Below are 25,168 nucleotides of genomic sequence, written 5' to 3' on the forward strand. Positions count from 1 at the left end.
GATGGCTAACAGAGAGTTGCAATGCTAGCTTGCCACAGTGTAGAGAAAAGTTTATAGAAGAAGCATTAGCATTTGCTTATGCAACAAAGTGAAGACTCAAATAGCCAAAGCATAATGCTAGTCACGTAAGCATGTATCAAGAGTGCTTGCGATTGAACTAGTTGTCCTTGGAACTGCAGTGACCGAACATAGCATGAGTTTACCATTTCTCCCATTCTTGCATTCCAATCAAAGTAAAATTCTGACAATGTATTAGGGCCTTAACATACTCCTGTAGAATGCGAGAAATTTGATATTGAATATCTCATGTTATTTTAGCAACAGTAATAAGTCACCTTAACTTATAATTACACTACACATCTAATCATGATATACGTTTTCCATAGGCACAGAGGATCACAAACCGTACCTCCAGTTCAGCAAAAAAGTTGGATAGTAACTTATATCATATGTTTCATTCTAATTTTCCTTTACATGAGATTGCTTCAAATTTTACTGGACATATAGCTAATTATGGAGAGCATGAATTACTCTTATGATTTATTCATGGCACATTAGATGCTGTGTTGGTCGACAAGTGTCCAATAGACTTCCTTTGACAACTACAATTCATTAACACAGAAAAAGCATTCAAAGACTACGATAAACATTCTCTATTAGAATGGGAATGGGAAAGGGAGGCAGATCAACAGTGGCATCAGTAAGACAGCAACCCCCAGAGCTACATGAAATTGATCAGGTGAAGAAATTTCTTCTGCTTGTGGGGTGATAGGACCCCTTTGAAGAAATAAGACAAGGACAACCCAATACAAGGAGACATCACTGAACAAAGCAGAGAAACCAAGAAGCGCAATTGAAATGCCATTCACCCGGCTCCAAACCTGCAAAAGCATGTATAGCTTTGCATCAATCAGATAAATTAGTTCTCTGCTGAGTGCAACTTTAACTTGCGACCATCTTAGACTAACCTTTCGTCCCCACAAAGCTTGTGAGATTCGACCACCATCAAGTTCACCAACTGGAATACTATTGATACCATTAATAAGCAAACCTGCCCATGCCCACAGAACCAAAGGATTGACAGCTAAGCCAGATCCCTCTTTCAAGGAGTCTCCTAGAAAGGCTTTTGCTGCAAAAATCACAAACATGATACATGTAGCTTACCAAAGGAACAACACAATGAAGAAGCCAGTCATGCTCCAAAAGAATGATCAGTCAACCAGACAAAATTCTTCTGCTCAATTGGGTGAGATACTAACCTAGAACTCCCACAATAAATGAATCATGAAATGCAGATGCATTGACGATGATACCCTGTCCATCACTTGGTGATAGAATAAAGCCAATCAAAACAATGATCAAAGACAAGGAACCTCCAGCAAGGGGTCCAGCTGCTGCAATTTTAAGGAGATCTTGGCGAGTTGAAAGGATACTGGTAATTCTTGTGATACCCCCAAATGAGCCAAGCTGTGCAAAAGAGGAAGCAAATTGACTTTGAATAAATGATATGTTCTGCCTGAATATTGGAACAACATAGGAGGTCCTTACTGAAGTAAACAAGTGATTACAATTTAAGTATAGATTGTGGATATTGACTTCATTACAACTTCATTCCAGTACAACATTATGAATACTTTAGAACTTGGATTACTGTTTGTTAACATCAGCAGGCATGTCTGCACTTAGCATTTAGTTGCAAAAATCAAAGCAAGCATCAAGGGATTCCTGAAATAATAATATTTGTAAGTCTGATTGCCCATAACATTGCACAAAACTGGATACTTGTTTTACTGATAAGCTTTTTGCATCAAATGCTTCGACCACCATGCTTGCTATGGCATTTACTCATGGTGTGAGATCTATCCAGGTAAGCATAAAGAGATTCATTAATAAGTATGAAAAGATTCCTGGTATTACATCTAGGCAGAGATCAGAATCTCGCTATTTTGATTTAGCCAATTTTTGGAAAGTTGGCATTCGGTGTAGTCATTTTATGCATTATTGTTTGTCAATGTGATACTTCGATGATGCACATTCTGAATTTCAAAGTTTAAGGTTAAATATTTGTTACTTTTGGAGTATATTATATGTACTTTCTAGTCGTCCTGGTCCAGGTCCCCTTATTTTGGCCATCCCCATCCCCATCCCCATCCCCATTCCTGTCCCTCTTACTATATGAACACATTGAGCCATTTGGTCTCCAGTCCAAGAGTGGTGATCACATAACAATGATGAGCACAAATAGGCCTTCAGTCCTATAAATAGGACGCAGCTACCCTAACCTTAAAGTACCCCTAGCATGTTCGCACTAGGTCACGTTATGTCCCAAGGCTATGGCCCATGCTATTGGTACCCATATAGATGTCCAAGGACATAACAGTTTCCCCTTATGAATGCTATTGGTGCCCAATGACCAAATACTTAGGATAAATGATCTGATGAGATGTAATGAGCATTTGTTTAGTCCTATCATTGTAAAGTCATATACTTGGTATAAATGGTCCGATGAGATTGACAGTCCTATAGTCAAGAACCAATTTGGGTTCCAGTGGAATGTAATGAGCAATATCTTCCAATCATAGGAGCTCCTTGATGAAGATGATCAATTCACCTTGTCCCAATTGTTCTCTCAAACAACACATATGGAACACCAAGTGAGTTAGGACATCTAGAGGCAAATCCTACTAGTAAGACATGCTATTGATGTTCTTGATAATTTGGAACAATCCACAATACCTCAAAGATATCTATAGCACTTGCCAGTAGTCATTGAGTCAGAGTCCTTTTGGACTCAAAAGTTCCACATGCTCTCCTAGAGCTCTCAAAGAATACAATTTTGGCTAGCATAAAATGCAACATGATCCTAGGCTTTTTTAATACTTTCCTTTGCAATCATTAGCATTTCTTGCTTGTCATGTAGAAAGTTAACTACAGATTGCATCTACTCGTTTAATCATGCATCAATATATCTAATACCTGAATGCTTAGTACAAGTATAAGCAAACTAAATCTATGGAAGATAATTCTTCCAATCAAATAGTCTATAGGAGAGATATGCATGCACCATATCTTACATGGTCTAATTTGTTATCTTGGTCTGTCCATCGGTCTCAAGGTGCTCCGAGGATGACATGGACTAGACAGGTGCTAGTAGCGCTGGTCATACCCTTGGGTCATAAAGTCCAAGAGTGGTGATGACACAACAATGATGTGCACAAATGGGCTTTTAGTCCTATAAATATGAGTCACTTCCCCTTACCCTAAAGTACCCCTAGTGCACTTGCACAAGGTCGGTTTATGACTCAACGTTGTGATTCTAGGCTATCCACTTTTGTAGGATCCTACACAAGTCTTGAATACGTCACCTAGGCGCCCTTCTATTGGTAGTCAACCGAGAACAACACTTACTTTATGAGGTTGATATGCATGACACGATCTTCGTCCTCAAGGTTGGATCTTGAGTAGTTTATCAGCTTGGAGACATTCTCCAAGCCAACATGTTTTAGAGCTCTTGATACTAGAATTCGAGGTATGGGAGCTTCCTTTCATGCATGCAACTATTATCGTGCTTTCATCTTTTGTCATTCACTCTCCCTTTAGGAGTGGAGCAACTACAATAAGGCACTTGCACGACTCTATACCACATGGAGCCAAGTCTTGGATGCATCCCATGGGTGCCCTTCCATTGGTAGTAAGTTGACCAAGGACACTGATTGCTTTATGAGGCTGATATGCATGATGATCTGCATCGCCAAGGTTGGACCTTGTGCAATTTATCAACTTGGAGGTCTTCCCCACCTTCATGTGTTCTGGAGCCCTTAGTGCCAAAATTGGAGGTATGGGAGCTTCCCTAGGTGGCATATCACGAAGGCCTATTCATGTGGCCGATCCTTAGCAAGGAGTGTCCCTTAATATTGCAACTTTCACCATGCTTTCATCTTTTGTCATTTACTCTCTCTCTAGGTGTACGGAGCTAGTTGCAAGGAGGCTCTTGGCGCTATCAAGAGTTTTGAAAAATCTTGCTTCACGCAATAGTTACTTTGGCCTATTCTTCTTGTATGGAATGGTAAATCTTTGTGGTGCTATATACCCATGTAATCTAGCCTTTTTTTTATCAAGCCATACTTCAGCCATGTTGTTGAGCCCATGTACTTCCATCTTTGACTCTAAGCAATATAACAAAAGATTTTCCCAAGATACTCTCTAATCTATTGGTGTGCCAGATAGCACACTTGTTCCACACATGTAGGTCACTCTCTATTGTATTGGTGTGCTCAATTGCACATGTTTTCCACACATGTAGATTACAAGGATTCATTATGTGTTATGATGCTATAGCTGGCTATGGGGTGCCTAGAGCTCTAGATATAGCATACTTACTCCACTATCAAACAAGTACAAGGAGGGTCTCCAACACAAGAGGAAATACTTGGTGAAATGACCTACTAATATCAATGGATTAAGGGTAGGATTGTAGCCACTAAGCCTTGCTGGGGATATTTCCATCTTTCCAACTTGCTTTAGCCTTGTTGAAAACCCATTCCCACGTTTGAAGCATAATGACCCCAAATCCCACCAATATGCCCAACAATCTAAGCATTTGTCATTCTTTGAAGAATTTATAACCTTCTTGTAAATCCAATTGGGTGGCTTTTAACAACGGTTCTAGGGTAGACGGGCCAAAAAGTGATGCCCCCAAAAGGAAAATCATAGTTACCTTCATACGACATACAGATGGGTTCGTACCGTACATACCCATACGATACCGTACGAATTCGCATGTGATTTTGGCTGCATTTTTTCCACCCATCTTGCAAAACTGGTTATACAACATGATTTTGGCACATTTTCGTGGGGGCCTAGGGCAGCATTTGGCAAAAAGGGACAGAATGTGGACTTGGGGTTCATTTACACACATTGTCAACTCTCACCCTCTCCTTGAGGCTCATCCCCACCCACTTGTCTTCAAGCATCAACCTCCCATCCCCTCCCTCTTCAAGCATCATCTCCTCTTCTACTCTCCTCCTCCCCCCATCCCCTCCCTCTTCATTGTTCTTCCAAGTTTTCCCCATCACCTCCCTCTTGAAGCATCATTACCCCATCTCATCCCTCTTGGGTCTTCAAGCCTCTAAAGCTCTCACTCTCTCCTCTTCCTCTCATCCCCTCCCTCTTCAAGCATCATCGTGATCGCCAATCAGAGTGACGAGTCTCAACTCTCTTCTCTCCATCGGACCTCACTTGGATGCCTTGGCATCATGACATGCGAGAAGCAAGAGGCCTTCAACTTGCATGCCATCCATGTGGAGAACACAAAGAAGTCCAACTCCCACCATTGGACATGCAAGTATTGCGGGAAGCACTACACAAGTAGTGTGACCCGGTTTCTTCAACATCTTTCCAAGACGGAGGGGTTAAGTTGTTGCAAGCAACGTGATCCCTCAACACATTACAGAGGAGATTCTTGCCAAGATGAGAGGGGGATCCACTAGAGGACGAAGTGGCGCATCAGCAAATGACACCCACACCTATGTCTACTTGTGAGGAAGCCTCAAATGTAGGCGTATCTTCAACCGATGCAGGTGAGGCCTCCACCATTGGTGGTACAAACTCCACATCCGCTTCCAACTTCAACATTGGCAAAAGGCAAAGATTTGAGGCTCATGCGGCACCGGAGAGGCAATCCTCTCTCTCTCAAGCTCCCGGCCATATGCTTGGATCGGTTACCTTTCTTAGAGAAAGGCAACAATAAGCGGACATTGAGATTGCACGCATGATAATCAAATGCGATCTTGCATTCAATGTCCTAAAGGAGAGGATCGACAAAGCCCTGATCCTATTTACGCCACATGGACAAAATATGATTGCTCCATTCTCACCAATGGATGGAGAGACCATAGGAAATGGGGCATCATTAACGTACTCATTTCATGTCCACTTAGCGCATATTTTTTGCAAGTTGTAGATACTAGCAAGAGGGGAAGTAAAATGACCGGCACATTCATCTACCGCTATATTCGGCAAGCTATCATTGAGGTATACATTGTCTTTTTAAATTTTAAAGTTGTTGCTTTCATTATTATAATTTTTAATTCATGTCTCCCCGAAGCTTTCCTTATCATAATTTTGAATTTGTGCCATGTATGATAGATTGTAGGTGGGCCCGTCAAATGTGATGCAAGCTGTTACCGACAATGCATCCAATTGTCTGTGCATGGACCGTTTGCTTGAGGCCGAGTTTCCTTCATTAGTGTGGACTCCATATGCAAGTCATTGTTTGGACTTGCTCATGGAGGACATTGGAAAGCTCAAATGGATGAAGAGGGTGGTGCATAAGGCTACATCAACTGTCACCTTCTTCATGATAAAGGTGAAGGTGAAGGTGAAGGTGCTTGCGATGTATTACGAGCATAGCATGCTTGAGTTGAAGAAGCCTTCTTTAACTCGCTTTGCTTATATGTGGTTGCTGTTGGAGTGTCTTTATGAGATGCAGTCCAAATGGTGGTGTACACCCTATAGAATGAGTGAGATGAGCACAAGACAAAGGAGGTAAAAGCCGTGTAGTGCTTGTGCCTCGATGATCAATTTTAGCACAAAGTCTATGGGATCGTAATTGCCATGACTCCCTTTTATAGGGTGTTACATATGAGTGATTGCGAGGGGTCCACCATAGGCCTTCTCGTTCAATTCTCCAGAGCAGCACTAGTGGAGGCACAGGCTTGCATAATGATCATGGAGTCACAGTGTGCACACATCATTGAAATAGTAGAGAAGAGATGGGCATAGATACATAAGCCCATCCATGGATTTGTAGCACTATTACATCCGGCCTACAAGTCTCCAACAATCATGGATGATAGAGAATTGCATTCTAACCAACTTGCATATCTCACTTGTGTGGTCCACATGGATGACCACAACATAGTTCTAGAGGAGCTCGGATGCTATGCGGATCAGAAAGGGCATGTGGCTTTTGCTTCTCCCACTTGTTGGAGAAGAGAGTCGCTTATGTAGGCCTCTCTTTTGGTGGTAGAATTTTGGATATGCGCTGCAAACTCTTCAATCCTTGGCCATGAGAGTTCTTGCTCAGGATTGCTCTTCGGGTGCATGTTGGAGAGTACCTATTCTCTCATTCACACGAAGATTCGCAATCGGCTTAGCACACGACAATTAGAGCAGCTAGTCTATCGCTGCACTAGCTTGTGCATGATAAATGCCATGATGACCATGGTTAGTCCAAAGCAGATAAACACTTATCGTTAGGTTTAAATTTGTTCTATTCAATTTTATACAAGTTAAAAATTTAGTATTTATAATCTTATGCCAAGTTATGTGCATTGTGTAGGAATGTTGATACATTTAAATTGACGGGCGAGACTCTTCTAAGTGTACACTAGGAGGTTGATGCGGAGGAAGAGCATATCTTTGTGGAGCTCTATAGAGAGCTCATAGCAGCAAACACTCATGAGACTCGCAGTGAGCGTGCTTGTGGGCGAGGAGTTCAAGTTCGAGTTGCAGCAGTTACTAGCAAGGGCACAGTCATTCGGCGCCCTCCAAGATCAACAAGGGGTGGTTCGAGTCGTTTGTAGACATATGTGAGACGGGGCTCTAGTAGCTCTCATTCCATGCCTGATGATGACCTTTCCCCCTTGCCTATAATTACACCGCCATTGCCTAGGGAGCCATCATTTGATGATAATGGTAACCTCATTAGTGAGGATAAGTATAGAAGTGTCTTATCATCCGATGCCAAGGGGTAATCTTTAGACTCTCTTGATGAGTACTTTGATGATGATGATTATGATGTATGACGTATCGTTGATGATTGTATCCAGATTAGCAGATTTCACACCTGACTCTTGAGTCTGTCATGACTTGGTATCATGTATGATCATTGATCTCATTTTGTAATGGCATTGCTGTAGCCTATTTTCACTTTAAAAATGTGTGTTATCATTTATAGTTTTTTTAATAGTTTTTTTAAAAATTAACATAATTTTTTTTTCGTACTAATATCATACCGTACCTTATAAAATCATAAGGTACCATTTAGTACCATATTTTATCATACCGTACCGTATTGTACTTTTTGTACGTAACAACCATGAGCAAAATGCACCCCATCCCAATTTTGTGACGATTTTACAAATGATATAGCTTGTTTAGCCACTTAAAGTTATGATATCAAGTTTTCATATTGCATATAAACTTAATGTGAGTCGAGCAATTGAGCCATGTTTTTTTTTTTAACATTGTGGATTTTGTGAAACCTTAAAAGCAATGCACCCTTGAGTGTCACTCTATTGGCCCCTCATTGTCACTCTTCTGTGAACCCTTCATTTATAACTAGGTCTACTCAATAAAAATATTGAAATGCTCCAAAGTTTTTTTTTGGGCTCCATATGATATATATAGTTTGACTATTAAAAAACATTTACGTGACTCACTTGGAAAAAATTATAAGGGGGGACTATTAAATGACACTCTAATGGCCCCTTTACCCTAATGCCTGTCTTGCTTTGATGTTTTCTTCCACCAAAAGAAGAATCTATTGATAAACTCCTCAAGGTTAAAATATAAAACAAGCTAAGTTGAAACATCAGAAATGTGTTATCAGTAAATTGCGAAAGACATGTTTCCTTTCACCTAGAAGAGATTACATGTCACATTCAATGGATTTAAGTAAATCCGTGGTTAGTGTAACTTGAAATGATATACCTGCAGACTTGGAATAAAATAAGGTAAACCCAGTTTTGCTCCGATATTTTGTGCAGCATAAATGTGGCCACTTTCATGTGCAGCAAGTATTGCCAGCGTCACAAAAGCTCCAGGAAGACCCTCAAGGAGGAGTTCATAGTTATCAAAGGTAGATCTGTACAGAAGGACCAATTAATACATAAATTGTGTAGCATGTAATATAAATACAATGTTTTCTTCAAAAACACACAAAATATACTATCAAGGAGAACTACTTAAGAAAGTCCCAGGGCCATCCTGCAAGCTTCATGTTAATAAAACAAGGTTTTTACACGTTGCAAGGAAAATCCTGCAAAGTACCATGTCGCTTCAAATGCTTATTTCAAGGGTTAATAAAGAGTGGATCAAGAAGGACTTTATGGATGAGCTGTGGGCTTGATTGGAATTTTTCATGTTTGGTGCTTAGTAATCAAGTAGTACTATGTTACAAGACACTTGCAATTTCAAATAATGGCAAACTCACACTCTGAGATATGACTGCAAAAAGTTTAGCAGCATGGGTTTGATGCAAACAAACGCCACAAGTCAGATGAGGCATAGAGAGATCATTTTGCACTTACAAGAAGTTCACTTGAAGTGAAGGTGAATTTCGCAACAATACAGTGACTAAAGTAACCAATCCAAACAATGATGCAGCAGCCCAATCAGGTATGGCTGCACAAGGTAAAACAGTCTAAGATCTGTGAACTTGTTCGCTTGTAGCTAAGGATGCTCAAGGAAATCAAATATTCATACAGGAAGGATCAGGCTCCAATAACTCCTTTGGAATAATAGACGCCACTGGTTTGTCATCACCGGGATTGAGAAAAAGGAAAAGTCTGTATTGATCCCCAAAATTATTCTGGAGAGTAAACATCAAAAAATATAAGCACAAAAATACATCATTAAACAAGCATAAGATCAAAGAAGCTCTTAATCTACCTGCAGTCTCATGTTTATTTTTGCATAGCTCTTTGAAGCATTCCCCCGAAGGTTTCCTTTGAAAAGAACACCACCCTGAAACAGATGAAGATATGTGTACAGCCAAGTACTAACAAAGCACTGGTCCATATAGTGATATGGACTCTACAATAATGTATGTGCAGAAACATTAGACAAGACAAGGAAAGGTGATGATTGATGAGTGTGCAAAATTTATCTTCACCACCAGAATTCCACAAGAAACTCACACCCAACTTGATCCTTCACATCCTCAGCCACCTTTCTTACTTCCTACTCTTCAACTCCACACACAGCACCTTCATCACACATTCACATTTCCCCCATTGCTTGAAAGGCATTGCTACATTCAGGATTCTCCAAGAGAGGATGACCCTTCCACTTGCCCAAGAATGGGCTCATAATCTTTGAAAAGAGCTCCAGTGACTCTAAAAGAACTTCACTAGAGTGGATCTCTGTTTCACAAGCCTCCTAATTGTGGGTTCAAAATTGGGTACTTGCATCTTCCTTAAAGAGGTTTCTTCCAAGTCTACTTTTGAGGTAACCACTAGGATTCTTCTTGATAGTCTATTGCCTAGCTTCTGACATAATGTCAGTACATTTGAATGTGCTTTGTGCAACCTTGGAAGACTCAATCCCTCACTACCAATGACCTATCAGAAAAGATGCTAAGCAGGGTATTCATATCTACTTCATGTGGTGCAAAAGAGTCTTTATTCTCTTGTCCTTGTAGTCACTAGTATTAGTTACGCGCACTGAGCTTAAAACATTCACCAAGGAGCACATCCATTGCAAACTGAAGGAATACTTGTTTATAGTCTTCCAAATGATGTACCATGCACGTAGACTTGCTGGTTTTTCACATGCAGGTACCAGAACCCTCAACATGTGTATGCCCTTTGATGGAATTGTCTGTCTCTATGGTTGTATGGGCATCATCAAAGAGGTCAGAAGTTCAACACATGGATAATCCACGAATGGCTAGTGACAAGTGGTCAAAGTATGCATGCACTCAGTGTGGCTTGTGGAATTCAAGGCGTGTGGAAGGGCTAATGCTGAGTAAAGGTTCAAAGTGCAAGAAGTTGATTAGAAATCACAATACACGGTTATAAGGACACTATAATAGATGGCATCCACTTGTATTTGTCTTTGACAAGAGTTAAAAAGACCATAAGACAGCCATGCCAAGTATACATGTGATTGCACTAGAAAGGTGGAAGCACACTTGGTTTTGTGATGGACATGCTCAAGTGCAGGAGACTTCAAGCTATATGGAACTTCCATCACCACATGTGCAAAAGGGAGGGCATAACCCACATGGCGAGCCACAATGGAGAGAGAATCGTGATTATGGGAGGATCAAAGTGCTAATGTCTCAGAATGTGAGGAAGGAGAGAGCCACAAATAAAAGACGAAAACTGAAGAACAAAAATGGAGGAGTGAGAAAAACAGCACTAATGATGAAGAAGCTTGACATGAGAAAAATGCAATGCACTTATCCCAATGTGTGACTAGAATGAGGCTGTTGGGAATGAGGAGAATAAAGATGATATTGTTAAAGATTTAGTCAACCACTAATTGGCATACTCAATTTACAATTGGTACAGTCAGTTCTTTCAGGTATAATTACGCATTTCCTGTCAGTTTTAGGCATTTTCAGCTGTCTTCTGGAGTAGGTGCCTTATTTTGGGCAGGTCAGACTGTTTCTAGTTAGGCAGCAGTGCCACATGGCACAGTTACTGCAGATCACTGATTTATTTATTTGTTTGTGCACAATCAGCAGCTTTTGCAGCTGGTCAGCCAGTTTTGGCTGCCGACCTCGTCATTCTATGGCTATTTTTTCAGCTATTTATAGCTGCCAGCCTGCCTGCCCATTTCACTTGTCATTTAGGTGGTGTGGAGAGAGAGATTGGCTTGAGGAGATACTTCGACAGCATGTTTGTATATCTGCCTTCTTCATTTCAGCATCCATTGATTGCAAATTTCTGCATTCTTCTGTCTCTTTTCTCTCTCCCTTTTCTCTTGTGTTCATTGTCTTTCAGTCTTGTCCATATGCTTCAGTATTCGCTACACTTTGACCAGGCAGACCTGATCAGGAGGATTCTTCATGACAAAAGCTTGCATTTTGAGCATCTGGAGGCTGAGGCAAAGAGGTGAAGCACGAGGAAGGAGTGAAGTTGTTTTTTTCATCCTTTTGGAGAAGATTTTGACTATTCATCGCCTCCAGCGGTTGAAACTCTTTAAGTACGAGTGGAGGAAGCCCTAGCAAGCACCAACATTGTGTGCAAAGTCAGAGGGGGACTGCCCTTGTTTTTGTGCAGGTTATTCCATTTACAATATCTACGGAACTCGATGCGGAGTTTCAGGCCATTATGAACTTTAAGGCCACCATATTATTGACTCTTCCTTCAGATTAGAAGCTCAATGGGGAGAATGATCTGGCAAGCAATGATACTTGCCATTCTAGAGTCTTATGATTTGGCAGAACTCATGATTGATGCTATAGACCATCCTATAGCCAAAAGCTTTTTGCCAATGAGAAAGCCTAGCTGATGAAACTACAAACACATTGGGACAAAGTGAATGCTTGCAAACGTTCTTTTCTCTTTCTCTCTTGCATTTTGAGTCCCAACAAGTCTTCTTCTATGCAGGAGCATGTCAATAAGCTTCGGCAATAGTAGATGTAGGTATAAAATGCAAGGCGATTACCTCGAAGGACATGGTGATAATTATTCTCTCTTAGTTACCACCCTAGTTCAATGCATTCTATTCCACCTTGATTGCTTTAGGGTGGACCGAGACCCTTGAGTGGGAGGAGTCAATTTCGCTAATCTTGGACGAAAAGGAACAACTCAAAGGTTAGAACACTCCTAAGTCGGCGGCTTTGACCAGTCAGCCATCCCAACAAAAAGGAAAGAACAAGAAGAATAAGAAAAAGGATGAGAAGTCTAAGCAAGACAAAGCCAAGGAGTCTACTTGTCATATCTATGGCAAGATAGGTCATTAGAAGAAAGATTGGCCCGACAAGGACAAGGACCACAAGAAGAAGACTACAAAGGACTCAAGAGTAGTGGTTGCTCCTTCATCGGCCACCTTCCTCCATTTGGAGGTGAGAGATGATGTTCCTCCAATGGCCATTGATGCAACGATGATTGCCCCACATTATCTTGAGTGGATTGTGGATAGTGGCACTTTCTGCCACATGACTCCTTAAAATGATATTTACCGGTATGCGTCCAATGCATGGGCAAATTCTCATAGGTCAAAGCTCTTTAGTCCTGATTAAAGGTAAAGGTCATATGCAGTTGATTCCAGATGGGCAAGGTGGTGCCCATATATCAAAGGTTCTCTATGTGCCAGGTCTAGGGTATCATCTTCTTTCAATGAGCAACATTTGTACTCTTGGTTTAACAGTCGAGTTTGATAAGGACTCCTTCCAAGTTCTTGATGGAGTATCTCCATAGGTTCTTTGTGTAGGACACGAGGAGAATGGAGTCTACAAGATGCGGTCTTCCTCTACCTTTTCTTCTCTTCTTCTTTCCTCTCAAACTCAAACCGAATTATGGCATGCTTAGTTTGGCCATCTCAACTACGAGTATCTTCAGAAGGTAGCTCATGGTCAGTTTGTGCGTGGATTGCCAGAGATTGGGGTGAGCCACCTACCATGTGTATCTTACATTTATAGCAAGTAGCATAGAGATGCTATTTCTAGCAAGGCTTCATGAAGGGCTAAGGACCCCTTGGAGCTTGTTTGCATGGACTTATATGTATTGATATGGACAAAGTCACTTAAGGGGAGTTTGTATATTATGCTGATTTTTGAGGATTTTAGCAGGATGACATGAGCATACTTCTTGGAGCTAAAGTCAAAAGCATTCTCATACTTCAAGGATGGATTGATCTTTGAGAAGAACCGGCATAGTAGCTAAGAAATACATTTCTTTGAATTTGAAACTTACGAAATGTTTCTTAAAGTATGAAACGTTTCTGAGAGTTAAAAACGTGGGCATTTTTAACTTTTTTTATTTTTTTGGTGAGTTGAAACCACTAATTTTTTTGTGATTTTGTTTAGTTATTGGACTTTGTCAATCTAGTATCTATTCTTGTCTTGAGATTTGAATATTATGAGACTTTAGTCTCATTTATGAGTTATTTATGATATATTGCGATTCATTCTTGATTTTTTGTTTTGAAATGAGAATCATGATGTTGCAACTTGACTCAGCCTATATTATAGATAGGCTATTTATATGTTAATTTCAATTCTCTTTGTATGATATGTATGAATCATCATGTTTGAGTTTTAAACCATAGTATAGCTTATCCAAAGACTAACTTTGACATAAGTGACAAGTCAATAATGGATCATGGATATGTAACGTATAATGTATTATTCTCAATTGACTCTATTATCACTCAAGCTCAATTAGCCATTCTTTGTTTAAGAGAGAGTTTCATAGAGGTTTAGAACCTCTTTCCCCAATCAAAACTATTAAAAATCCCTATATAAAAAAGCCCGTGTTTCTTATTTTACCCCCTCTTGAAAGAAACTTCTGAAACACATTTCTGATGTTTTGTTTCTTAATGTTTGACGTTTTTGCTTGCTATGAGAACCGGTCTAGCAAGAAACTCAAGATCTTGTGTTTCAATAAGAGGATTTTGTCTCCCACGAGCTAACTCGTTTATGTGTAGATCGTGGCATACATCAAGAGTTCACCAACATGAATACCCCTCAAGAGAATGGCATATTGGAGCAGAAGAATCACAGTGTGATTGAGATGGCGCAGACTACGATGAAGCATCAACAGACACCTCAATGTCTATGGGCTGAAGCAGTGGCCACTACTGTCCACATTCTTAATCAATCCCCTACATCAGCCATGGTTGTTGGTACGACCCCTTTTGAGGCTTACTTTGGTAAAAAACAGAGTGTCTCTTATTTTAGGGTGTTTGGATGTGATGCTTATGTTCACATCAAGAAATAGAAGAAGAGAGACAAGTTTGAGCCAACTTTCAAGGGAGAGGTGTTCGTGGGTATAGCTCATAGTCCCAAGGATACAGGCTTTATGGTCCTACTTTCCAAGAGATATACACGAGTCAAAATGATCAGTTCGTGGAGTTTCTCGTTGCAGAGTGATTGGGTCATTGATATGGCTTCTTAACACTCGGATTGATTTGTGCTTTCTTGTAGGTTTGTTGGCAAGGTTCATGAGTGAACCCAAGGTGGTTCATTGGAAGGGTACTGTAAGGATTTTGCGATTCTTAAGGGGGACCTACAATCTTGGTATTCACTATACAACAAGTACTGGAGATACAACTTTGGTTCTTAAAGGCTAGGCGTATTCAAATTGGATCGGACATGTTGACCAACAAAGGTCAATGATAGGATATTGATTTACTTTGGGTGCACATGTTATCTCGTGGAGTAGCAAGAAGCAACCCAAAGTTTCCTTTTCTTCTACAGAGGCAAAGTAAAGAGTGGTGTCTTCTACCACATGTGAGATAGTGTTGCTTCAGAGGTTACTAGGAGAGCCTCGCTACCCGCGGACAAGTCCTACCACACGCCATTGCAACAATGAGAGTTGCATTGCTTTGATACGGAACCCTATGTTTCATGCTATGTCGAAGCACATTGAGATATAGTACCATTTCATTCGAGAGAAGATCTTGGATGAGACTATTGATATGGTATACTACAAGACAAAGACAATTTGGCAAATTTGTTTAAGAAGGTGCTTCCTTATGTTATTCTACAACAGCACTCCAAATCCTTGAGCCTTATGCCTCCAGGATCTGAGAGGGGGTGTTAGAGATTTAGTCATCCCTTGGACTAGCACTCTTAGGCTATAGTTGGTACAGTCAGTTCTCTGGAGTACAATCACACATTTCCTGTCAATTTTGGGCATTTTCAGCAGTCTTCATAAGCACACACCTTATTTCGGGTAGATCAGACTGTTTTTGGTCAAGCAGCAGTGCCACATGGCACCAATACTGCAGATCGCTGATTTACTTGTTATTTTATGCTCAAATGGCAGGTTTTGCAGCTGGTCGGCTAGTTTTGGCTGGCCGACCTCATCATTTCATGGCTACTTTTTCAGCTATTTATATCTAGCAGCCTGCCTGCCCATTTCACTTGTCATTCAGGTGGTGGAGATAGACATCAGCTCGAGCAGATACTTCAAAAACCTGTTTGTATATCTGCCTTCGTCATTTCAGCATTCATTGACTGCGAATTTCTGCATTCTTCTCTCTCTCTTTCTCTCCCTCTTCTCTTGTGTTCATTGTCTTTGTCTTGTCCATACGCTTTTGTATTTGCTGCACTCTGGCAGGCTGCCCTGATATAGACTCAATCACTCATCACCTAAAAGTGATGCATGACCTAATAGTGGCACAAACGGTGTCTAGAATCCAAATACCATGGTCAAGGACCAAAACAAGGACATTGACCACAAAGTGGACTAAAATGACCAAAAACAGTAGTGACGATGAGGAAGGTTGATATGACCAAAAGCCCCTGCACTTACGTGACAATGAGGTCATTAGGAATGAGAAGACAACAAGCGAACAGCCAATGACAAGTTGAAGTTGACAAACCTGCTTTGATGCCATAGTTGGGAATGGAGCTCGCAAAAATGGACCAGCAGATGGAACTCCATGGAAGGAAGGGTACCCATGGGAGAAGGGGAGGAAAACATAATCTAAAAGGGAACATCTAGCTAGGTAAAAACCTGAAAATACTAAAAACACACTAGGGATGTAATACAATGGTGGAACGGATATGGGTATTAGTATCATCCCAAGATATCTCTCATGGGTCTATCCAGCATGGATAGCTGAAGCATCAAGGTAAAGCTGCTTGATGGCATGCAAGTATTGTATGTATCCTCCTATGGTGTGTCGACTAAGGACATGGACCTACCCACATGCTTTGCATCTCTTAGTGGCTTTGTCTAAGGTGACTCTTTGTGGTGGAACCACGAGTCAGTGTGGGGTATACTCTTAAGTATCAAGTGCATCTACAACTCCGAAAAGGTCAATAAGTGTGCACTGTAGTTTTCCATGAATCCCCAAGGTGCCTCCCTCGAGTTTGTAAGAGGTGATCTCTATGTCAATGCAACTCCAAGAGGAAGAGTCCAAGGCAATGCTGATCAGAAAAGTCAATCACATTGGACAATGGTGCAAATCCCTCTCAAAATAGACAATGGAAGCATCCTCTTGATCTCATAGCACATTGGGCACCTATATATGTAGTGCTCCTCGATCTCCAGCTCAAGCTGGCAAAGCTAGTAGATCTAGCCCTCTAGGGGAAGGGAATCTACTCCATAAAGACAAGTCTCTATCTGCGATTGGTGCAAGGATGTGTGGGGCTGACCAAAGGCACAATGTGCTCCATGGGACAAGTTTATGTCCATGTATCTCAATCAGGTCACAAAACCATCAAGGGATACCAATAGAATATGCTTTTAGTAGAAAGCCATGTTCATCCTCACATCTTGGATAGGCAATAACCAGGTCCTAGTTGTTGTCCATCCTGATGTTCCTGTTGAGCTCCTCTCAATTGAGCTCTAAGAAAGGGGATTCTAAGTTGTACTTAGGCATACCAATACTTAGTGTGATCTTGTAGTGCTAGCTAGCTAGATGACTCTAGAATGAGTCTAGACTCTAGAGCATATTTGCCTTAAGAGGCTCCAAAGCCTATGCACACAAATCATTGTCTAGAAAAGGGCCTCATCCACAATAGGTGGTGCTCCCACGTATGCTTTGACTATCTCATGTGGCACTAAGTACTTACTCTTGATCGTTGGAGAGATCATCAGCACTTGTGGCCTCTCTGTCTACTCCTTTTCATCATAAACCTCCCCTCCATTTGGTATTGGCTACTCTATTGTAGCTCTCCTCCTATAGTGGAGGCTTGACTCCCAAATAGGAGCTCCATATACGAGTACTAGTGGAACCAGTATATCGAAGAGCTAGAGCTTTGTCTAAGGTTCCAAGAATTGTATATGTAAGAATTGGTTCTCCATGGCTCCTAATATTGCATAGCCAATCTATACTCCACTACTCTCCTCATATTGAATCTTATCCCTATGAAAGCAATCCCCATGTAGATGTATCTTTGGCAAGGTTGTCATGTATGAAAGGTACAATACGGTACGGTATGATAAAATATGGTACTAATTGGTACCTTATGATTTTATAAGGTATGGGTACCATATTAGTACGTTAAAAAAAAACAAAAACTTGGTTATTTGGATTATAGATAATAGAACACATTTTTAGAGCTAAAATAGCAATGTCAGTTGAGCTAATAGGATCAATACATCAGGGTAACAAGGTAAAACCTCATGCACAACATACGCAACGCGCTACTAGAATATAGATGGGAGTGTATACGTAATACATCATACAACACAGCAAAGTGTAGGGTGGATGGACAAAGAGGCTCTTCATTCTTTTGAGAGAGAGAGAGAGAGAGAGAGAGAGAGAGAGAGAGAGTTGAAATTATGATAATAAACATAAGGCTTAGGAGTTGGAAGATATTGTGTGGTCTAGTCTTCATAGGCCAAAAATAGCCCTTTTTTGTACGAATTGGTACGGATACGTACCATATGGTACGTATAAACCATACGAAACGAACTAGTCTGTACGTAGTACGAATGCAACTATGATCTTTGGACCTGCTTCATTGTCTACCCACCATATGTAACCTAAGATACCAATCATCTAATTCACTGGATAGAGATATTATACACCATAAACTTGGTCTTCCCAAGGGTCACTGTGAGGTTTCTCTACTAGCAAAAGGTATGTAGTGCATCTAGGTATTGTTGTAACCCTCTAGGGTGTCTGAGATAAGCACAATATCATCTACATAAAGTAGTAGATGTATCAATACTTCCCCAAGGCTAGGTCCACTCTATCAATATAGTCTGATATCTCATCAATGTATAGCCCCAAGAGAGTGAGTGAAAGGGAGGAACCCTAGTTCACTCTAATAACGTTGATGGCCTACTCTGACGTCAATTGACTCATACAATGTACAAACACACCACTGCAACTCAGTAGGGACCCCGAACTCCTATAGTCTCTACATGAGTTTGGCTAACGAGTATGAAATCCCTCTTCTAAACCTTGCTTGTCCACATACCCAATGTTGGTGCGTCTCTACCCATTTACTCAAGTCATGTTGGTGCATCTCTACCCAATGTTGGAGCATATCTACCCAATGCTGATGCATCTCTACCCATTTACTCGAGTATGAAATCCCTCTTCTAAACCTTGCTTGTCTACATACCCAATGTTGGTGCATCTCTACCCATTTACTCAAGTCATGTTGGTGCATCTCTACCCAATGTTGGAGCATATCTACCCAATGCTGATGCATCTCTACCCATTTACTCAAGTCATGCTTCAATACAAATCCATAAAGCTTGGCTCAACCATGATAGTTCTATAGTTAGTAGCAACCATAGGATCTCTAGAATTTAGAATTGGTACTACAATATTAGCTAACCAACTGGCAAGGAAGTCTTCATAAAGAACTCTATTGAATAAGTAGGCCAAGAGTAGAGAGAAGACATCTCTAGCATATGAGAGTTGTTGTGCTACTAGTTCATCATTGTCCTTTACTCAACCATTCTAAAGTCTATCAATGGTATCTCAAACCATAACTATGCTAAAAAAGGTGAAGGAGGTGGGTCTGCTAAAATGGGGATGTCATAACACAACACAAAAAGAATCCTTTCTATTATTTTGCATATTAAAATTATGTATTGATGAGTCGTCACAAGTTATGGTGGACCCACGCAATAGATTAAAGAAAAGATAGTATACACTTCCACCTATATAATCCCATTGGGCACCTATGACATGAACTCAAGCATATCACGATCACACTTGCACACAAAAGGATTAATACCACGAAGTGTCGGCTAGATCTACTAGAAGAATCAACAAGATGGCATGATCATGAAATGTTTGCACAATGTGCATGAGTAGGCTGAAATATTAAAAAGTACATATCTTTGCATGGAAGGCTCATATGAAGATTTCAACACAGTGTTTGTAATGTATTTGTAAAGAGCTTTCATATGATACTCATTTTTTGGGAATGGAGGGCACCAGGGGAGAAATCCCTAAATTTTAGGAGATTTTTAAATTTTAGGAGCCTTGAATTAGTCTAAAAATGATAGTCCTAAAAATAGAGATGACATTCTAAATATAGTAAGTTTTGTGTTCTGACAATGCTTACTAAATTTGGTTGTTTATATTCTTGACAGTACTTAGCACAAAATAGAAGGCCGTAACGAAAAGATAAGTGTCATGACACTTGTCATATAAGCTTCCAAGTGCCCTACCACTTGTTACACCTCATGAGATGCAGCTGGGGACACTTATATTGTGCTATTTCACTTTTCTTTTTGGAACTAGATTTCCCCTTTCTCCTATAAAGAGAGCTCGTTTTTCCTCATTCTACACCAATTTTCTTAGCTATAAACTCTTGTAGAGTAGCTAAAGATAGCCTAAAGTTGGCCTCATCCATTTGTATCATCATCCTCCACTTATCCACCATCAAATACCCCCCATTCCCTCTTCTTTTGCTATTATTTTACATTACAATAAACCTATAAATTCATTACAGCCCCTTCTTCTCTCGAGCTCTTCTTCCATTTCAAGAAAAAAAAGCAAACCATATCAATTTATTACTGATCAACGATGAAGAAAGGCTGATTTTATCTCTTCCTACTCTTATCTTGTAAAAAAATCGATTGTTTTCTTGCATAGTAATGATACATGTGTGCATGTACATCTTTTCAAGATAAAGGCGTGCAACCCTAAACATGCACTTTTATACACAATAATGTATGTTTATACATGGAGATAGATAATAGTCAACAAAAGAGAAACTTTGTAGTGGATCTCTGGGTGTCTAAATCACCTACCCAATCTAAATGAGTCTAGCTTGACTTCCTCTTTGTACATGATTCTCCATGTCCAGGTCACTTACATTAAACCTACAAAGTAACTTATAAATAGGTTTCTATGAAAAAACTCAAAATGGCGAGCCTAATGTAGAAATATCTGGTCATGTATGGATGGCCCCAATAAGGAACTCAACCAATCTTTTGTATCTAGTAACATTCATCATTGCACCCTTCCTAGTGGGCCTTGGGTCCATGAGGCAAGAAACACATTTTTAGTAATCATACCAAACACTGACATCAATTTAGTCATACACTTCTACTATGAGACAAAAATGCCATGCAATATTTGAAACACCTTGAGCCTAGAAAAATCTGGAGTAAGCCAAAATCTATCATCTCAAACTTCCTGCTCAATGCAGCCCACATCAAATAAATATCTTCACCAATCCATGTGCTGAACTTAACGTAGAGGTTTGGGTCATTCCCTTACCTTTTAAAGCCATGTTGTGAAACAAAGAGGTCAATATGTTGATACCAAGGTTGAGATGTTTACTTGAAACTATAGAGAGCCTTCCACAAGTGATAAAAATAATCCTCTAATCCTAGAACACTAAAATATGATAAACTCACAACATAAATCTCCTCTTAAAGAACACCTTTTGGAAAAGTGAACTTCAAATCTATCTAATAAATAGGCCAATTGTAATGGAACCAATGCTATGATCATCCAAATGGTAGACATCTAAGTAGGGAGTGCAATTGTCTCTATGAAGTCCAATCCTAGCTTCTTAACAAATCCCTTGGTAATAAGCCTAGTTTTGAGCTTAGTTTGGATGATTTACTGTTGATATGGTATTCCCTGATGATATTGTGTATGTACTACTCTTAAGTGTTTCTTCTTCATTGATAGGTGGTGCTTCTTCGTTGTAGACCCAACCCATTTTGACAATCCTCCTATGTTGTCTTCCAACCTTGCTTTCTACTTTGTAGAGACTTCTTACTCCCTTGAATCTCTACCACTTGCTCTATCTTCACTAGAGATTCATAATACCCATGCACCTAAACCACTAGAGCCTAATCGTTTCATGCCAAAGCTAGAGGAGCCAAATGAGTTTGTTGAGAGTGAGCAAGAATCACCAGACTAGTCACAAGTGTTTAGGAAGAGCTAGAGGTTAGTAGGCATTGTTAGCAAACATCCTTGTAGGTCCATGTTGGTTTAGAATCCTAATGCAATAGTTGAGGTTCATTCCTTTTCAGAATCCCACCAAAATGGACTTGGGGGTTTACTGAGGTTATAGTCAATGTGCCATGTAGGATAAGCTAGATCGCATCAAGTGAAATTAGACTTTGGAGTTGGTTCTGTATTCTTTAACGTGGAAAGTGATTGGGGTTAGGTCAATCTCTAAGACCAAGTACAATACTGACAGGTCTATCATTATGATTGAATATGACTACTCCTTGCAATCTATCCATAACATCATCAATCGGAGGGATTAGAAACCGATTCTTTATCATGATTTTATTCAAAGCACGATAGTCAATGCACATATGCCATGATCCATCCTTTTTTTGGACAGAAAGCATTAGAGAACAAAAAGAAAGATGAGCTAAGCTAAATCAATCATTTTTCCAATAGCTCATTTACTTGACTCATCTCCTCTTGCTAGGCTAGACTTACCCTATAGGGTGGCTTATTAGGAGGACTACTTCTAGGAGTAAGATCTATGCATTGATCTTCCAGCCCTTCAAGTGGAAGCTGCTCCAAAAGTGACTAAGAAAAACAATTAGCATACATTTTAGAAACGACATGCAATCATTTCCTAAGTTAGACATGCTTCCAACATTTTCATTATCAACCTTATCCTTATTGAAAACCAAGTATGTTGAAATGTGATTTTTCATTACTTAAGAAATGGTAGAAGCCAAAACAACAAGGATAGATTCCCCTTTCAATTTTACATCCAAGGTATGGGCCTTGTCCTTGTGTTGAATAGTGATCACTTTAGCATGTCATGCAATCCCTACATGCACATGATAGCACCAAGGTATACCAAGCAAGACATCACAACCCTCAAGGAGTGCAACAAAAAGCTCTTTGCTGTCCACACATCCCTGAATGTGCAAGCAAATCTTCCTAATGTATAGTGTGACAGCCCCTACATGGCCCTTACATGCCATACCAACTTCTCCCATACGTCCCATCTCATCCTCTTGGCTGCCATATCCATGGAGACAAAGTTGCCTCATACCCCATAATCAAAGAAGATTAATACATGTCGATCTCTCATTTTGCCCCATGCTCTACATAACTCAATAGCATCTCATTAGTAATAACATATGTACCAAGCCAATAGATGTTTTGGCCTTCTTTCCATTGGGATCTCCCTAATTTTCTACTTTTCTAGCTTGCTGTCTATTAGGACAGTCCTTAGCCATATGACCCTCTCATTCAGAAACAAAGCATTTATAGGCAGCCCTTAACTTCCTACCTTCTGTTTTCTAGCCCTTTTTTTGTTGTTTAGGCCTCTCTTCAGCCCAACTTTCAAATCTTCCCCTTTTCTCAGCCCTTGAAAACTTCTTATTCAATTTTCCATCCATTTCTTGGAAAACCAAACCTTTCCCACAAAACAAAGCATCATCTATACCAATTGTTTCTGGGAGCTGAGACATGCCAGATATGGTGGATTTAATGCAAAATCTTTGATTTCCTTAGGGAGCCCACATTCATACTTTTCCACTTGCTCATGAATGGAAACTCGATGATAAGAAGTCGCTAGCAACAAGAATCCCAAAGCTTTTTATTATATTGTCCAAATTCTTGCATTGCATTACATCAAACTTATTCCAAGTTGTCATAATGTCCACTTCAAATGTACTAGTCAACCAATTTGAAGCAAACATTTGCTTAAATTTTACCCATGATGATGGTGCTCTATCTTTCATCAAGAGCATGGACTACCACTGCAATGCATTTCCCCTTAAGAGAATGATTGTCATCTGAATCTTAGAGGATTCGGTGAAGTTGCCTCTTGAATAGGCTACATACAAAATGGTATATAGGCCGAGTATAATTCACATGTGTTCCATGTATGGTGTGGAACTGCTCATGGAGCTTGGTCATCCTAAAATATCCTGCATGGGTCTATCTAACATCGAGAGACTGAATCGGTGGGGTAGGGCCCTCTGGTGGCGGCGTAGCATCCCTTGTATCCTCAACATGTACCAAGACTGAAATCTCAAAGCAGAGTATGTACACGATGACTCATGCAAGTATGCACTAAGTTTGACATCACAATCTCCCTCAAACGAATACACATGACGTTACTAGGCCCAAGCCAATAGGCTGAGTACAATTCATATGTGTTCCATGTATAGTGTGGAACTGCTCATGGAGCTTGGTCATCCTAAAATATCCTGCATGGGTCTAATATCGAGAGATTGAATCGGCAGGGCAAGGCCCTCTGGTGGCGGCGTAGCATCCCTTGTATCCTTGACATGTGCCGAGACTGAAATCTCAAAGCAGAGTATGTACATGATGACTCATGCAAGTATGCACTAAGTTTGACATCACAATCTCCCTCAAATGAATACACATGACGTCACTAGGCCCAAGCCATAAATAACCCACAGGAAAAGCAGAAAATGATCAAGTTGGCCAAGCTGAACCCGGCCAACCAACAACACTGAATGCACTGCCACCTGTCCAACCTGCTACCTGCCTGCTTGTCAACCTGTTTGACTTCCATCCTAGCTAAACAACCGTCCATACTGCCCTGGATGCTGCTTACACTGCGAAATCTCTTTCTTAAATGGCTCAAACTACTAGAAGATGCTGAGATAACTTAAGAGATGACTGGGGGATGAGAGAGAATGCTTTAGAGAGAGAAACTCCAAGTGTTTCATCGCGAGAAACACTAAAAATTTTCTATTGCCCTACTCAAACAGCCATGGAAGCTGTTGCCTACAGCTTAGACTGCTGCCTCATCCTATATGCTATCACCTACACCACAACGACCTTGGTGTGCTATCACGTGCTCCTAGAGGGCTCCAAATTGCTATCACATGTTGTAGAACTTATCCTTGGTAGCTATAAATCACATCAGCAATCTCTCCTTGCTCTCTAATAGTCTTATTCTCTACTCAATTTAGTTCAACATAGCATAAACGTTAGCTTCACTGGGACTCTTGAAATCTCCCTGACATTTTGAATGCAGCATTTTGGTCTCATAGGCCAACTTGGCCTGTTGTAGACGTTAATATAACTTTCTTTCTTTCTTTCTTCTTTCTCAATGGCTACAATAGACTTCCATCAACCCCTAAAAACGTTTTTCCCACTTGCATAGGCAAGTTTTACCAAGTGATAGTCTTCTAATCTCATTTTTGAACATTTTCAGCTTATTAAATTAATTTTCAAAATGTTTATTCTGAAAAAAAATTAATAATTACTCTAGTACTGAAATTTTAATTTTACCAACCAATGACTAAATTGGCTGGGCCAATTCGTCTTCCAAGTATCCTTGAGCAGTTATTGAACCTTAGATTGGCATTAA

The 25,168-nt window shown here is 40.2% G+C and overlaps 1 protein-coding gene across 6 annotated transcripts in view; it reads right to left on the bottom strand.

The window, feature by feature from the left end:
- Positions 1–629: 629 nt before the first annotated feature.
- The window catches only part of EGY2 (ethylene-dependent gravitropism-deficient and yellow-green-like 2), a 106,762-nt gene continuing 82,223 nt past the window's right edge, over positions 630–25,168 (bottom strand). For all 6 annotated transcript variants that reach the window (XM_087661119.1, XM_087661120.1, XM_087661121.1 and 3 more), the window contains 7 exons: positions 9,676–9,750; positions 9,490–9,595; positions 9,315–9,408; positions 8,716–8,869; positions 1,260–1,467; positions 969–1,129; positions 630–881 (listed from right to left, as the gene is read on the bottom strand). In XM_087661119.1, the coding sequence (XP_087517245.1) occupies positions 657–881; positions 969–1,129; positions 1,260–1,467; positions 8,716–8,869; positions 9,315–9,408; positions 9,490–9,595; positions 9,676–9,750 (1,023 nt within the window). In that variant the 3' untranslated portion in view covers positions 630–656. The remainder of the gene's footprint in view (positions 882–968; positions 1,130–1,259; positions 1,468–8,715; positions 8,870–9,314; positions 9,409–9,489; positions 9,596–9,675; positions 9,751–25,168) is intronic.

This window comes from Lygodium microphyllum, chromosome 21 (assembly GCF_053477565.2).
Source record: "Lygodium microphyllum isolate KBCC chromosome 21, Lygodium_microphyllum_v1.1.10, whole genome shotgun sequence".
NCBI classification, from domain to species: Eukaryota; Viridiplantae; Streptophyta; class Polypodiopsida; order Schizaeales; family Lygodiaceae; genus Lygodium; species Lygodium microphyllum.